Source organism: Budorcas taxicolor, chromosome 7, assembly GCF_023091745.1.
Source record: "Budorcas taxicolor isolate Tak-1 chromosome 7, Takin1.1, whole genome shotgun sequence".
NCBI lineage: Eukaryota > Metazoa > Chordata > Mammalia > Artiodactyla > Bovidae > Budorcas > Budorcas taxicolor.
Genome location: NC_068916.1, coordinates 71,184,363 through 71,200,825, shown reverse-complemented (window position 1 = coordinate 71,200,825; position 16,463 = coordinate 71,184,363). Strand labels below are relative to the sequence as shown.

General features: G+C 49.0%; 1 protein-coding gene across 1 annotated transcript in view; it reads left to right on the top strand.

Moving 5' to 3' along the window:
* Positions 1–14,985, top strand: part of CCNJL (cyclin J like) — a 62,175-nt gene extending 47,190 nt beyond the window's left edge. Inside the window, exons 3-5 of the mRNA XM_052644081.1 lie at positions 11,155–11,457; positions 12,969–13,128; positions 14,571–14,985. Of these exons, the coding sequence (XP_052500041.1) occupies positions 11,155–11,457; positions 12,969–13,128; positions 14,571–14,985 (878 nt within the window). The remainder of the gene's footprint in view (positions 1–11,154; positions 11,458–12,968; positions 13,129–14,570) is intronic.
* The last annotated feature ends 1,478 nt before the right edge of the window (positions 14,986–16,463 follow it).

Here is a 16,463-nt window from a genome sequence, read left to right as displayed (position 1 = left end):
CCAGTGGTCATGTATGGATGTGAGAGTTGGACTTTGAAGAAGGCTGAACGCCGAAGAATTGCTGCTTTTGAACTGTGGTGTTGGAGAAGACTCTTGAGAGTCCCTTGGACTGCAAGGAGATCCAACCAGTCCATTGTAAAGGAGGTCAGCCCTGGGTGTTCTTAGGAAGGAATGATGCTAAAGCTGAAACTCCAGTACTTTGGCCACCTCATGAGAAGAGTTGACTCATTGGAAAAGACTCTGATGCTGGGAGGGATTGGGGGCAGGAGGGAAACGGGACAACAGAGGATGAGATGGCTGGATGGCATCACCGACTCGATGGATGTGAGTTTGAGTGAACTCCGGGAGTTGGTGATAGACAGGGAGTCCTGGCGTGCTGCAATTCATGGGGTCGTGAAGAGTCGGACATGACTGAGCGACTGAACTGAACTGAACTGAACTGAAGGCTTGATTGTCAGGACAGTAGGTAGAATAAGAAAGAGCTAATCTTTAGTCAGTTCCAAGAGACAGAAAGTAGAAAGGCAGTTATCAGGGGCTGGGAGAGGGGAACAGAGAGTTGTTAAGTGGGTACAGAGTTTCTGTTTTTGCAAAATGAAGAGTTCTGGAGATTGGTTACACAATAGTGTGAATGTACTTAATGCCACTGATCAGTACAATTAAAAGGGTTAAAGTGGTACATTTTATGTTATATGCATTTTACTACAATTTTTAAAAATACCATTTTTTTAAAAAGGAAAAGCTATTGTGTGGATATCCTTTCCAAGGCTTGCTGGCTTGCAGTGTCTGGCCACCGTGGTGGAGACTGTTTAGGCCACTTGGTGGACACATGTCATCAGTCTACTAACTGTGACCTTCCAAGAGTGGCTCAGGCTCTCTTTGAACCAGCCCCTGGGAGTGTGGGAGCAGTCAGCCAGCTGATGCGCAGAACATCCTCAAAGGTGGTGTTTGCATGTTTTACCATCACCACTAACATTGGGCTCATGTGCGTGCCACTGGCCTCCCAGATTCAGGGTGAGTGCTTTGATAGGCTTAGGATTTCTTTTTATAATTTTGTTTATTTATTTTTGGCTGTGCAGGGTCTTCCTTGTCTCGAGGGCTCTTCTGTAGTTTCAGCAGGTGGGGGCTACTCCAGCTGCGGTGCATGGGCTCCATGTCGCGGTGCATGGGCTCTGCATCGTGGTGCATGGGCTCCGCATCGTGGTGCCTTCTCTTGTGGTGGAGCAGTGGCTCTAGGGTGCGTGGACTTAGTTGCTGGCGGCTCTCCGGCTCTAGAGCACAGGCTCAGTAGTTGTGGCTCACGGGCTTAGTTGCTCTTTGGCATGTGGGATCTTGCCAGACCAGGGATTGAACCCATGTCTTCTGCGTTGGCAGGTGGATTCTTTACCTCTGAGCCACCAGGGAAACTTAGGATTTTTTTTTTTTAACCTTAGTATGTTGATAGTACTTCTACTGTTCAAAATTGGAACAATGTGAAAAGAAAAATGTAGGTGAAATGGTAGATGAAATGTAGATGAAATACAGATTAAATTCTTTTTTTTCAACCCCAGTATAACAATTCATTTAGGAAAGGATCATCCATGGATGCTAAACCATTGAGTTAAAGGTTGTTGGGAAACAGGGTATTCACTTCATCTTGAGGTGTCACCTCACAGATGACTTATTAATTTCACAGGAGAGTGGTACCTTTAAAATAGAGAGATCTGGTTTCAGCTCCTTAACCAAGTGATCAAACATAGCATCGCTATTGCTGGGACAAACTGACCTTGTATAATTCCTGAGGAGACCCAGTAGGAACAAAGCATCGCCTCTGTAGTCTTGTTGACCAAACTGTTTGATAATAAGGAAACAATCAGGGAAGTCCAGGATATGGGTCACTGTACCAGACAACTGGCCCAGATTCATCCAGAGTCGGTGTCATGAAAAACAAAGAGTGGGGCCAAAGAGATGTAATAGACACCATGTGTAGCCTTGTTGGATCTGGATCCAGAAAACACAGGTTATAAAGGCATTTTCAGGACCCTTGGGGAAAGCCAGATATGGATTGAATGTTAGAAACTGTCACTGCATTACTGTTGATGTTCTTGGAATTGTGACTGGCATAATAATATAGGAAAATGACCTCAGGGATGGATGCTGAAGTAACGAGGGGTGGCATGTCATGTCTGCAACTTAATTAAAATAGTCCAGCAAAACCAATATTTATATACTACACACATACACACACACAGAATTTTGTGGCTCTGTGTCAGCAATTGGTGACTCTGGGGAGGGGTCATCTGGGTTCATTGTTCTGTTCTTTCATCTCTCCTGTGGATTTGAAAATTTTCCTAATAAAAGTACATCAAACAAGTTGGAGGCAAATTGTGGCTCTTGCCTGACTTGGAAAGACTCAGACTTCTGTCCCCCACTCCTCCAGGGGACCTGCCTGAAGACTCCTGGCATTTGTTGTCTGTGCCCTTTGTCAGTCAGGAGCAAGCAGCTGGGTGGCGGTGCTTGGTGCTAGCAGGCTGGGAACAAAGGGCTGCCTGGCCCCCAGACCTGGGAAGAAGGATGCCCTGCATATGCAGTGTCAGAAACTCATAAAATCTTTGCTGGCTGTGAAATGTGTTGTTCTAATAGCATGGGCTGTGAGGTCGCTCCTAGGTATGGACTTGAGTGCTTGCAGGCCCTTTTCCTCTAAGTCCCTGGGGCTCTGAACAGAACCTACCTGGGGGCATCCAGCATGTGTCCAGCACAAAGCCCAGTGCCCAGCCCAGCATGGGGCTCCATCCATCTCTCTGTGCTGGGTACGTCTTAGAGGACTTTGCATACTGCACAGCCATGCTTTCTCCACGTGGGACATATTCCTAGAGAGGAAATGAACAGCTTGTGGATTTCAGTGCTTTTAGGTCCAGAGTCAACTTGAGGATTCAGACCCAACTCTGCCCTGCTCTGGCCTGCAGTGCAGTGAGTCCCCAGGAAGCTTCCCCTGTGTGGGGAGCAGAGGGAGCCGGAGAATCAGATTCCTCAGTAACTGCTGGCCTTTCCATTTCAGGGTGATTCTTTGGGTCCTGGTAGCTCTGGGAAAGGCACAACTCTGAGAAGTTTGAAAGCAACAAGGGCAGGGAGGAACTAATCTGATTGAGTACATCTGCCTGTTGGGATATGGACCCTCAGAGGCCAGTGCCACTCTGAGAAGGCCAGGGAAGGGTGGGCAAAGTAAGCTGGGCCTTGGGACTTCCCTGGTGATTCAGTGCTTAAGACTCTGTACTTCCAGTGCTGGGGACGCAGGTTCAACCCTTGGTAGGAGAAATAAGATCCCACATGCTGCAGGGTGAGGCCAAAAAAAAAAAAAAGTTAATTGGGGCTCAGTCAACTCCAGGGTGAAATTGCTGGAAAGGCCCTGGGAGGTTCGTTCTGCACCCTCCTCCACCCCTTCACTCTCTACCCCTCCTCCACTCTGCACTGTGGCATCGATTATTCACTCATGTGTTCATTCTAGGAGCGGTTTTTGAGTGCCTACTATATTCCAGTGCTGAAGATATAGAAATGAATAAGATGCCCTTCCTTGCCTTAGGTAGCCCAGCATCAGAGACAATTAAAGTCAGTGGCAAAGGCTCTGATAGGGGCAGGATAAGGTGCTTTAGGAAGCCAGTCTACTGACTGAGGAGTTTGACAAGGCTTCACAGAGTACGACATTGAACTAATCTAAAGGGATGGGTTGGATGAGAGATTCTTCTACTTCCACAGAACTGCAGGAAGTACAGTGTGCCAGAGCAGGGGTTCTCAAACTTGAGTGTGCCGAAGAGCCACCTGGAGGGCTTGCTAGGATGCAGATTGCTAGGCCCCACCTTGAGTCTCATACAGTAGGTCTGAGTGGGGCTGAAGGATTCACCTCTCTAACAGGTTCCTAGGTGATGTTGAGGCTTGTGGTTCTCAAATGTGATATGCTGCTTCTCAGCTTCATTAAATAACCTCAGCCTCATCTATAGAAGGAAAAGGCAATGACAACCCACTCCAGTACTCTCGTCTGGAAAATCGCATGGACGGAGGAGCCTGGTAGGCTGCAGTCCATGGGATCACACAGAGTCGGACACGACTGAAGTGACTTAGCAGGAGCAGCAGCCTGTTGGGATAGATGGCTGACTGCCAGCAGAGCCATGGAAGGGTCTCAGTGCCACTACGGCATGATTGATATTTCTGCCAGAGCTGTGACCTTCACCTTCACCTTCTGTTCTGGGAAGAAAAGAGCTCTAGCTATTGAGTGCCTGTGAACAGCATTGACTCAAGTGAGCCCAAGGTTCAGGGAAACCTTAATAAGTTGGCAAAAAAAGTTTTTTTCTTAAGTTGCCAAAAGAATATGTGAATCATTGGAGAAAAAAATTAGGGAGTACAGATAATCAGAGAGCATCAGAGAACAATTCATACGGCCTGCAATTCAACTAGAGCTTCACTGGTGGCTCAGACAGTAAAGAATGTGCCCACAGTGCAGGAGACACAGGAGATGTGGGTTCGATCCCTGGGTGGGATGGGGAAGATCTCCTGGAGGAGGGCATGGCAACCCACTTAAATATTCTTGCCTGGAGAATCCCATGGACAGAGGAGCCTGGCGGGCTACATCCCTTAGGGTCACAAAGAGTTGGATATGACTGAAGCAACAAGCACAGTTCAACTATCCAGAGAGAACCATTCATTCTCTCAACAAATAGGCATGGGACTTCTACTGTGTGCCAGGGACTGTGCTGGGACCTTGGGCACAGCTGAGAAAGTGTGGGATGTGGTTCCTATTCTTCTGGGGCTCACACTTGTTGATGGTTTGGTTGCTAAGTCGTGTCTGACTCTTTTGCGACCCCACTGATTATAGCCTTCCAGGCTTCTCTGTCCATGGTATTCTCCAGGCAAGAATACTGACGTGGATTGCCATTTCCTTCTCCAGGGGATCTTCCCAACCCAGGGATCGAACCCACATCGCCTGCATGGACAGGTAGATTCTTTACCACTGAGCCACCAGGGAAGCTCTCATACTTGTTAGTGACCTGTTAATGGCCAGTTGCTGGCCACTGACAGTAGATTTGAAATTTAAAAATCTTGAGTGTGAGAAGTGCCTTGACACCCAGTGGCCTCTGATCTAAGCTCTGGAGGACATGAGATAAGGTGGGTGAGGGCATGAGCACACCCCTCTGGAGGAGGGGTCACGTTTCAGGTGTGGTTGGATCCAGTGTTTGGGGAGGGTGTGGGGCCCTGAGGCTGCGGAACTTCGCAAGGCCTGATCAGCAGGCAGCACCCTCTCCCCGGATTTCATCATACAAAGGCCTCTTCCACCTGGGGAAGGGGCAGCACTGTCCTCGCCTTTTCCTGTCCGAGTTGCCCTGGTACAAGGGAAGGTGTGTGCTCTGGAGGCAGGGCTGTGCCTGGCAGGCTGGGAAGGAGATGAGTCTGGGCTGCACTGGTCCCTCCTCCGAGGCAAAGACCAGAACTGCATGTCATCGTCTCTGCTCATCCGGTGGGCTGGCTGTTGCCTGGCTCCCTGAGAAGATGCAGGCCTCCCAGAGTCGGTGTTTCATTTCTCAGTGACGTCGTCTGAGGCCTTGGTGAGGAGTGTGTTGTCTCTGCTGCATGGCTGCCTGCCTGAAGTGATTACTTCCTTATCTCTCGGCGAGCGAGAGTGTTGGCTGAGAACTGGGTCACGGGCCGCTGGCAGTTGTGCACAGGTGTGTGGACTCTTTGTTGGCTCTTCCCGCTGTCGGAACAGATGTGTGCTCCAAGCTCAACTAGGTCGCCCATTGCCTTTGCCGACACCTGCTCCAGCAGCTGTTCTGCACACAGCGAGGCTGGACTTGGAGGCCAGCGTGATGGGACTGAGGTCAGGCCTTGGGTACACCGTCTGAGGTGGGTGTCAGGCAGCACGTGGGGACTGTGGTCAGGGAAGGCTTCCGAAGGGGAGTGGCTTTGAGGTGGAGGACAGGGTGAGCTTGGTGGAATGACAGGACGATGGAAAAAGGTGCTTCGGGCAGAGGGGCTGCGCTAACCAAGGCTCGTCGGCAAGGAGGGCACAGCGCCTTCAGGAAACTTCAGTGGCCAAGGCCACAGTCCGGTGTGAGTGGCCTCCCTGAGCATTGGTGTGAAGGCTAGGAGTCCCCAGCAGTTTCCCCTGCTCAGGGTCAAGGGAATGGAGGATTTCCATAGTAATGCCGCTGGGCAGTCATCCACGGTAGAAGCCCCACAGGCTGCCTCCAGCTCAGGCTGCCTGTGGGGCTTCTACCGTGGATGACTGCCCAGCGGCATTACTGTGGAAATCCTCCATTCCCTTGACCCTGAGCAGGATAACCCAAGGTTTGTGTTTTATTTTTGTTTGTAATCTAGCTCCATTTGGATGTATTTCATGCAGTTTATTTCCAGGATCTTCCAGTATGTAATCATGACCTCAGTGAGGCAGCAGTGAACAGTGGTGTGAGGTAGGATCTTAATTTCCTACCCAGGAATTGAACCCGGGTAGCCTGGATGAAAACCAGGAATCCCAGCCACCAGACCAACCAGGGTTACAGGCTAGAAGCTATTTTTCCGTGGATCTTTGCCCCCGGTGAAAAATGCGTTTATCATAGAGACAAGAACTGTAAATGCAGGTACAGAGTTTATCATTGGAGACCGTGTAACAGGTGGGAGAGCACACAGAGAAGCAGTTTGTTAAGACAGAAGCAAGGCAGAGATGCACGCCCGGAGAGAAAGGTTGTGGATGTCCCCCTTAGTGAGGAGGAATGCAGTAAAGTGGGTAAATCATTTGTATAGGTCAGTTCTTACAGGTCTTTGTTTACCTTTAGCCAATTATCTGGTTTCTTTTTCCACATCTGACCTACCCTGGGACCCTCTCTTGGATGTGCGCACACCCCTCAACCAAGATAGATTTTGAAGTGAAGTCTTCTAGGAGGATCAAGACTCATTATGGTCCAGCATTATTCCCTGACTTTTGGCTCACAAGGAGCCTTTCTGTGCATGGGTAGTGTCTATCCAAAAAAGTGGGGAGCAGAAATTCCTTAATCCTTTACTCAAGCAGGATTTTGTCCCTCATTGTCCTTGCCATGACTATTACCTTAAGGTGTTTACGAGAGGCAAAGGCTGGCTGTTTCCCCTGTTTCTGTTGTTACTTCCATTTTGGAGGGCAAATAGGAGGCTGATTGTAAATGCCTTAACTGGAGCCCACCTATCTCTTATCTCAGGAAATGCAAGCAGGAGACTGGTTAGAAGTGTCCAGTCTGAAGCCCACTTCTTCCTGCCCCAAGAAATGCAAATAGGAAGCAAGTTGTAAATGTCTAACCTAGAGCCTGTTTATCTCTGGACTCGGCTATTACTTCTTTTTTAAAAAATTTTTTTTTAATTATTTAATTTAATTTATGACTGTGCTGGGTTTTCATTGCTGTGTGAGAACTTTCTCTAGTTGTGATGGGAGGGCTTTTCACTGTGGTGGCTTCTCTTGTTGCAAAGCATGGGCTCTAGGGTGGCTAGGCTTCAGTACTGTGGTGTATGGGCTTAGTTGCCTCTGAGCATCTTAGTTCCTAGACCAGGAATCAAACCCATGTCCTCTGCACTGGCAGGCAGATTCTTAACTACTGGACCACCAAGGAAGTCCCTTTCCGAGCTTTGTGACAGGTCAGTCTGTGGGATTTCACATCTTTTTGTCACTGTGCACCAGTATGAGTATATTCCAGTTATCTGTTCCTGCAAACAACCCCAAAACTTAGTGATTTAAAACAACAGCAGTGTGCACTGCACAGTGGTTCTGTGTTGGTTTCACTTTGGCTCATTCATACAGTTGCTGGAGAATCCACTGGCCTGGAAGGTCCCGAGTGGCCTCATTCTCATGTATGAGAATCAGTGCTGGGTGTTGCCTGGGCACGTCTGTTCTCATCCTTGTGGCTTCTTTGACTCCAGGAGGCTAAATGTGCTTCCTTACATGGAGGTCTGGGAATGACACTCCAGGTAGGGCCAAGTTGAATCTGTAAGGTCTCTCGACATTCCTGGTCGTCGAGTGGTTAAGGATCCACTTTGCAATGCAGGAGACGGGGGTTTGATCTCTGGTTGGGGAACTAAGATCCCACATACTTTGGAGTAACTAAGACTGCAAGCCACAACTAGAGAGTCCATGTGCTGCAATGAAAGGTCCGCCATGGTACAGTGAAGATCTTGTGTGCCACAACTAAGACTCAACACAGCCAAAATAAAATAATTTTTTAAAAAGTTGTAAGGCCTCTTAAAGCATTGTCTTGGAAGTTACATGACACCATGTTTTCCAGTTTCATTGAGATGCATTTGGCATAATGTATTGATTTAAGTTGTACAACATAATGGTTTGATGTATGCATATATTGTGAAATCACAATTAGTTAACATTCATAATCTCACATAGAATTTTTTTCTTTTAAGATGAGAACTTTAAAGGTCTACTGTCTTAGCAACTTTCAAATATACAATATGGTTAACTAGTCACTACACCCTATGTTACATCCCCAGGACTAATTTATCCTATAACTAGAAGTTTGTACCTTCTGATCCCATTCCCCACCCCGCTTCTGGCAAACACCAATCTGTTATCTGTATCTGGGTTCAATTTTTTAAAGATTCTGCATGTAACAAATACTGTAACGCAGTGCCGGGAGCTCAGCCCTTAGCATAGTAGCCATTGCTGTGCAGCATCACTCTGCACACCGTTACCAGGCAGTGGGTCCTGCTCAGTCATTGGTAGGTGCTTCAGTGGGCCCTGCCCACTGGCAACCAACTGTCAAAGAGGAACCGGTAGTGGTCCTTCTCTGCCATTGGACAGCGGGGCAGTGGGCCCCGCCCACAAGCAACAACAGTTAGTGAGGGGATTCAGACAACTGTAAAGTGGTGGTCCTGAGGTGCAGAGTGAGCTAAGAGGTGGATCGCGGCCTTCTCCCCTAGGCCCCCCAACTCACCCAGCCCTGGGCCAGCGGGTGAACTGGGGGCCCAGAGAACAGACTGGGGACTGTGTCCTGCAGGGCACCAGAGCCCTTGCCAAGGCCACTCACTAGCCTTGGCCCAGGCATTAAGGCAGCTGTGAACCTCTCCTCAGTCCCTGTCTGTGACCTAACAGCAGTGGCCGTCTGCCTGGCTCACAGTTTTCAGGACCTGCCCCTGCCGTACGGGCAGCTTGAGGAGCGTGAGGGCCAGTTGGGTCCCGAGTGCCTGGCTCCCTCGGCGATGACAGCTGGACAGGATATTGGGACGTGGCCCTGAGGAAGCTGCCAGCTGAGCTCTGCCTCCTCTCAGCCAGAACCTGGGCCTCGGAGGGTGAAGGTCCCAGAACCTGGGACCTGGCCCTTTCGTGTCAGAACAGGGAATAACATTCATTTGGTGGAGCTTTATAGGAACATCATTACCTGACCTCAAGAACAAAGGCTCTGACACAAGTAACCATGTCCCTCCCTCATCTTTTTACTTTTAAAATGGCTTTGCTGAAAGCTTTCAGTAACTTTGGGGTTCTTAAGGCATGAGTCACTCATCTCCTTTCATGTCCCTGTAATAAACCTTTCTCTGTTCCAAATTCCAGTGTTTTAGTATTGTTTGGCCTTACTGTGTCGGGCACACAAACTTGGTGATCTTCGGTAACAATATCTTATAGTAGTTGTCTGTCTCTCTCATTACTCACCTCAAGGTCCATCCATGTTGTCCCAAATGGCAGGATTTTCTTCTTTTCATGGCTGAATAATATCACTTTAAGCTCCAGGAGATAGTGAAGGACAGGGAAGCCTGGCGTGCTGCAGTCCATGGGGTCGCAAAGAGTCGGACATGACAACAACAAACATGTTTTTGTTCAGTTGCTCAGTCGTGTCCGACTCTTTGCGACCCCATGGACTGCAGCACGCCAGGCTTCCCTGTCCTTCACCATCTCCCAGAGCTTGCTCAGACTCATGTCCATTGAGTTGATGATGCCATCCAACCATCCTCGGTTCCCCCCTCTTCTCCTCCTGCTTTCAGTCTTTCTTGGCATCAGGGTCTTTTCCAGTGAGTCGGCTCTTCATGTCAGGCAGCCAAATATTGGAGTTTCAGCTTCAGCACCAGTCCTTCCAGTGAATACTCAGGGTTGATTTCTCTTAGGATTGACTGGTTTGATCTCTTTGCAGTCCAAGGGACTCTCAAGTGTCTTCTGCAGCACGACAGTTTGAAAGCATTAATTCTTTGGCACTCAGCCTTCTTTATGATCCAGTTCTCAGATTCGTACACGACTGCTGGGAAAACCATAGCTTTGACTATACAGACCTTTGTGGGCAAAGTGATGTCTCTCCTTTTCAATATGCTGTACAGGTTGGTTGTAGCTTTCCTTCCAGGGAGGAAGTGTCTTTTAAATTCAGGGATGCAGTCACCATCCATAGTAATTTTGGAGCCCAAGGAAATAAAGTCTGTCACTGTTTCCACTTTTCCCCCTTCTATTTGCCATGAAATGATGGGACCCATTGTATATAAATAACTATTTTCTTTATTCATTATCTGTCAGTGGACACTTAGGCTTTCTTGGCTCGTGTGAATCATGCTTCAGTGAACATGGCATTTGGATACCTCTTCAAGATAAAATGCCCCTTTGGCTTTCATCCCTTTTCTGTCTTCTCCTACTTATAGATCTTCCCCAGGCTCACCTCCCAAGAAAACTGTTTTAAGGAAATCCAAACTCAGAAACCTTTGACAGAGTTAAAGCTCAGTATTGAAGATACTGGGGAGCCACTGAAGGGCTCTTCCACATCTGCAACGACAGGCCAGATTTACAAGGTCCCTGTGACTGTGGCCCCCTGACCAGTCCTGATGTTGAATTAGTACAGACCAGACAGGAGGGCCCAGGCCCTTGCTGCTATTGCTAACTGCTGTTGAACATCTTCTGTGATCCACGCGCTGGTCTGTACATTTGGTGTGTGTTATCTCATTGAATCTAACAAAAGCTTTAGGAGGTAGAAGTTCCATTTTACATAGAGAACTGAGGCACAGAGAGGATGAGACATGTTTCCATGATCACACAGCTGGAAGTGATGGTGTGGGGATTCGAGCTCAAGTGTGATAGATCTGTAATCTGTGCCTTTGGGCTTGCTCTTCTCCTTGCCAGCACCATCTGGGTACTATAAAGAGAGCCTTTACAGCAAGTGCTGTCTTACATAATCTCTGCTTCTCCCTTAGGTAAGTTCGAGGATCGGGAAGACCACGTCCCCAAGCTGGAGCAGATAAACAGCACCAGGATCCTGAGCAGCCAAAACTTCTCCCTCACCAGGAAGGAGCTGCTGAGTACAGAGCTGCTGCTGCTGGAGGCCTTTGGCTGGAACCTCTGCCTGCCTACGCCTGCCCACTTCCTCGACTACTACCTCTTAGCCTCCGTCAGCCAGAAGGACCACCACTGCCACAGCTGGCCCACCACCTGCCCCCGCAAGACCAAAGAGTGCCTCAAGGAGTATGCCCACTACTTCCTAGAGGTCACCCTGCAAGGTGGGGCCAATGTCAAGGCCTGTCCATGCTTCCCCACCCACATGGGAGCCAGAGTCAGGGGCCAGTGCACCCACATCACCAGATCACCCCCACTTTGCAGGGATAGGCAGAGAAAGATTTGCAGGGGTAAGCAGAAACGGAGTGAGTTAGCAATAATATGTAAAGGAGGAGTAGCTTGTGTGCAGGCAGCCTGTGGTCTATCTGTTTACTGATCACCTGCCTGGTAGTTTTTAACTCACTTGGAACACTGCAAATGATCTGAGTAGCCCAGAGTCACAGATAGGTCATTCTGAAAGAGTATCGTACAGGTAGGATGGGGAAGAGGGTTTTGTTTCCATCTGCTTTAGCAATACACTTTTACCTTTTGGAGACTTTTGCTTAAAGTGTCTTAAGATCTGGGTATTAAGATCTAGGTATTAGGTACAACACTAGGTCAGAAATACTGTTGATTTAACCACCTGAAAACCCACTCCAAGACAAAATGGTTATGAGTAACAATATCAACAATTGTGATATTAAGCAGTAAGTGAACACTTACTGTACACCAGGCAGTGCTCTGCATGTCTTGTTTCATTTGAACCTCACAGCAACTTCACATGAAGATCACTTATGCTACTCTCATTTTACAAATCAGTTTCCTTCATTGATACTCAAGATATGAAGAACTTATCCTAAGGTTATTGCTAGGATTTGAAGCTGGGGAGTCTGACTCTTGACTGTGCTTATAACCATACCACCCTGCCTAATTCATACTTTAAGAGGCAAATGTTGAAATCATTGGAAGTCATGAACAGTTTAAGACAGGAAAGTAATGTGCAGATAAGCAGCTATTCTTCATGAGAATTGTGGGAATTTGAGCAGTTTGCCTTTGCACATATTAGTACCAGCTTTGCCGGGTTGCCAAATATCTTAGTAGGACATTAAGATTTCTCATATTATTTCAGTGTTTACTTATACCAAAACATCACACTGTACATCATAAATATATAGTATTTGTCAGTTGTTTGTCAATAAATCTGGGGTGGGGTGAGGGGAAGATTACTGAGTAAATGTATGAATATCAAATTCTTAACATTCATTTGTTTGTTCGTTGTTCAGCAGATTTTCAGTGAGTTCCTGCTGTGGGCCAGGCTTCGTTACTAAATAGCCTTTAGTCAGCACCCCAAACAGAAGTCTTTGAAATGGTGTGTGTTCACCACTGTCTTTCAAAGGAAGGACAGATGTTTAGTGTTTCTTCTTGTAGCATCAGCAAGTCCCTTGCAGCCCCTGGAAGCCAGGGATGTATTTTGACAATCGCTGCTCTAGGCTGACATCAGAAATCGCAGGCCGAGAGCTGAGGTGCTCTAAGAATGAAAATTCATGCTATTTTAATTTTTCATGTAGACCCTCTGCACTGCGTGTATGGTGAACAACCTTGGACCTAATCGTTTGTCTCCCAGTTCCCAGGGAGCACAAGGCAGAGCTCCAAGGCCAGGCTTCTGATGGTGACTCTCTCTGTGATTCTCTTCCAGATCATATTTTCTATAAATTCCAGCCTTCCGTGGTGGCTGCAGCCTGCGTTGGGGCCTCTAGGATTTGCCTTCAGCTTTCTCCCTATTGGACCAGAGACCTGCAGAGGATCTCAAACTACTCCCTGCAACATCTCAGCACGTGCATCGAAATCCTGCTGGTGTAAGCTCCTCTCCTGATCCTTTTGTGTTTCTGAAATAGCCAAGTTCCACTTGCTCGTAAGGCCCACCTCAGGTGATTTCCTGCAGTTAGACGCTTATGGTGTCCTGGTGGCTCACAGAAAGTGAACCACCATGACTCCTGATAGAATTCAGATTTGGGGAGTTGGTCCTTCCTATTTTGGGTAGCTTTGGGTTTGCAGTTGTCAGGTCAAGAGTGCAGGAGAAGAGGGGCTCACTGCACATTTTTCTGAGTGTCTGGCCTCTTTGACCCAATGTATCAGTCAGTCTTCTGGGTGATCACATGGAGAGACCCTCATTATGAGCTGCTTTTCTCAGACGTGGTCACAAAGTGAACTCTTAGCCTGCTCAGCCCAGAGTGGCTTCACTTAAGAAACCATAGCCTAGGAATCTTGTGGAGGAAATGTTCAGTGTTTCAGAGAGGATGCTTAAAGACACAGCACCCTAAAACTGATATTGGAGGCCAAAGAGTAGTGACTGCAGGGAGGAGGACAGAGAGGACAGAAAGCTCTCAGCTGGCTGCACTTGGTCTCTCTTGCATCCAACGGCTGGCAGCATCTCCTGTGTGCTGGTCCCACTCACTTCAGAGCCACGCCTCTGAAGAGCCATCTCTCACCTTCCTGGTACAGCTGCCTTTGTCTCAGTCCTCTGAAATCAGTCATGCTCCCTAGCCCTGATTTTAAAATCTCTGCCTTTTGAAAGCTGGAGAATATGGTCTGACCTGAATGAGGACAAGTGTCCCAGATACTTAGCCACCAGCCCTGCCTCTTCTCCAAGGCTCTGGGGTAGCCCCCTGCTCAGACCTGCTACAGCTTCACTTGTTTCTTTCTTACCAAAGCCTCTAATTGTTTTCCCAAAACAAATTTATTATGGGAAGCTTTTCTCTTTGAGATGGAAAAAAACCTGTTCTATCCTGCTTTTCAGATGGAGACAGTTAGGCCCCTGGGGACAACCTGTTTGAAATCTGCTAAGTCTCATAACTCCATCTCAGCCGGGAATGGAGCTGACCAAAAGTGTCTCGAAGGCAGAAGGGGTGCTCGCCTAAGCACCAGCGGGCAGTTCCTGTGCCCTGTGTGAGGATGCAGTGATGAGCAAAAGCAGACGGGCCCTCCCTCTCGAAGCTTAAACTCCACACTAGGGGCCACGTAGTGCCCTGAAAGTTATCGTCTGCAGTGTTGACCACCAAGTAGGGGCAGTGCAGAGGGTCTGCATGAACAGCTAGGATAGTCTTGCGGGTTGCCGGGCTTTTGTGGGAAGCAGGTCCAAACTGAGATCTGGGGCCTGGGTTTAGTCGGAGATCAGCTGAGGCAGTAAGCACAAGCCAGGAGAGGCCAGCAGCACAGGAGTCGCATCCCACTCAGCAAGGCAGGTGACTGGCGCTGCGGCCTCTGGCCTCCCACGTCTCACTGAGTCCTTTCCTTTCAGAGCATATGACAACGTCCTCAAGGATGCCGTTGCTGTCAAGAGCCAGGCCTTGGCAATGGTGCCCGGCTCACCCACCCAGGTGCTGTTCCAGCCACCCGCCTACCCGGGCCTCAGCCAGCCGTCAGCAACGGCGCTGGCCCAATTCCAGGCCCCCGTGCAGGACCTGTGCTTGGCCTATCGGGACTCGCTGCAAGCCCACCGCTCGGGGACCTTGCTCTCAGGGGGCACCAGCTCATCCCTCCACGCCCTGTACCCCACCCTCCAGCCCCTGGACGTGTGTCCTGTGCCGCTGCCCGCGTCCTTCAGCATGCAGATGGCGATCGCAGCCGAGCCCAGGCACTGCCTCGCCGCCACCTATGGGAGCAGTTACTTCAGTGGGGGTCATGCATTCCCCGCAGGCTGTTTTGATAGATAGGGCACCTTTAGCCACACAGGGAGGCCTTGGAGACCCGGGCAGAGGAAGAGGATGCTGACCAGGGGAACCTAGCCCAGCGAGGCACCTGGAAGGGGCCATCCCCACAGAGAGCCTCAGGGCCCTTGAACAGAGCGCGTCTGTGGTCTTTTTAAATAAAACTGACCCGGAGCAAAACAAGTAATGACATACCTCACCCGAGAGCATTCCTCTGGAAAAATATCTTCCACTTGTGATTAGGGTGCAGGAGGGTGGCTCAGTGGCCCCCCTCTGGAGAGGGGCCCAGCGGGTCGAGGAAGACTTGGGAAGAGGCCAGGAGGCTGGAGACTGGATGCAGACCTGCAGTGCACGAGCACCTCCAGGTTTTAGCATCGAAGACGCCTTTATTCTTTGCTGATGGCAGCTACACCATTGAAAAGGGGGTGGCCTGACGTGCTCTCAGGAACCCCAGTAGATGCCATCTGGCTCCATCCGCAGGGGCCTGGGTATGCGTCTGCCTCCCGAGACACAGTGAGCAGCTGTCCTGATTTGTTGTGGAACCTAAAACCTTCTTCAGCCTTTTAGATGTTTCACATGTTGCTGCTTCCCGAAGTGACCTAGCTTTCTGTTCAGTAAGATGTCTTGTTTACATGCTATATCAGGGATTTTGTGATACTTGAAAATTGCTTAGGAGAAAAACATTGGTGATTGCTACACTGCCCGTCCCATGCGTGGGCTGTAGGTTTTAACCCAGCTTGGGATGGACCCCTGATTAACCACAGAGCTCCCTTTTGCAAAAATGTATGGTTGGGGAGAACCACTTTCCAAGCTCTCGGTTCCAGAAGATTCCACATCTTGGATGCTCTGTCCATCTGTAGAACTTCGATAACCACCCAGAGAAAAAAGACTGTTGAAAAGTAGACAAAGATTTAACACCAGCAACCCCCACCTCCCTCCCTCCACCGCATGCTTCTAGTGCATGAGGTTAAACCCAGCCTTGGCCTTGCATTTGGCTCAGAGCAAAGGATCATAATGTGGAATGTACGCCTGACGCCAGCTGGATTTGGGGGCGTGTGGGGTCTGTGACACCACTGACAGCCACTGATGGATTGGATCAAAAGCCGGTATTTGGGTCTCTGCAGTGAGAGGGCTCTCAGGAAGACTCTTGGAACAATGTGCAATATGTTTTTATTCTGACTCACGGCTTGTGCTCAGTGTATTTTATTTTTTGGTTGGTTTGGGGTCAGTGGTCACATTGTTCATCCCCTGGGACCGGGAGGTGCAAAGAACCATGGAAGCGTATTTTGGTTTGTTTCTTAAAGAGGAACCCATTTTGGTTTCCTTGACTTGGTTGCCAGTCTAGGAGACTGGCAGAGGGACTGCCGGAAGTCAGATCCGAAGGTGGTTTTCGGAGCTGATGGGAGCCTCAGCACGGAAGCTGAGTGAAAGAAGAGCCTGGGCGCCGGCACGGAGGGGTCACGTTGTCACACTAGCATAGGAAA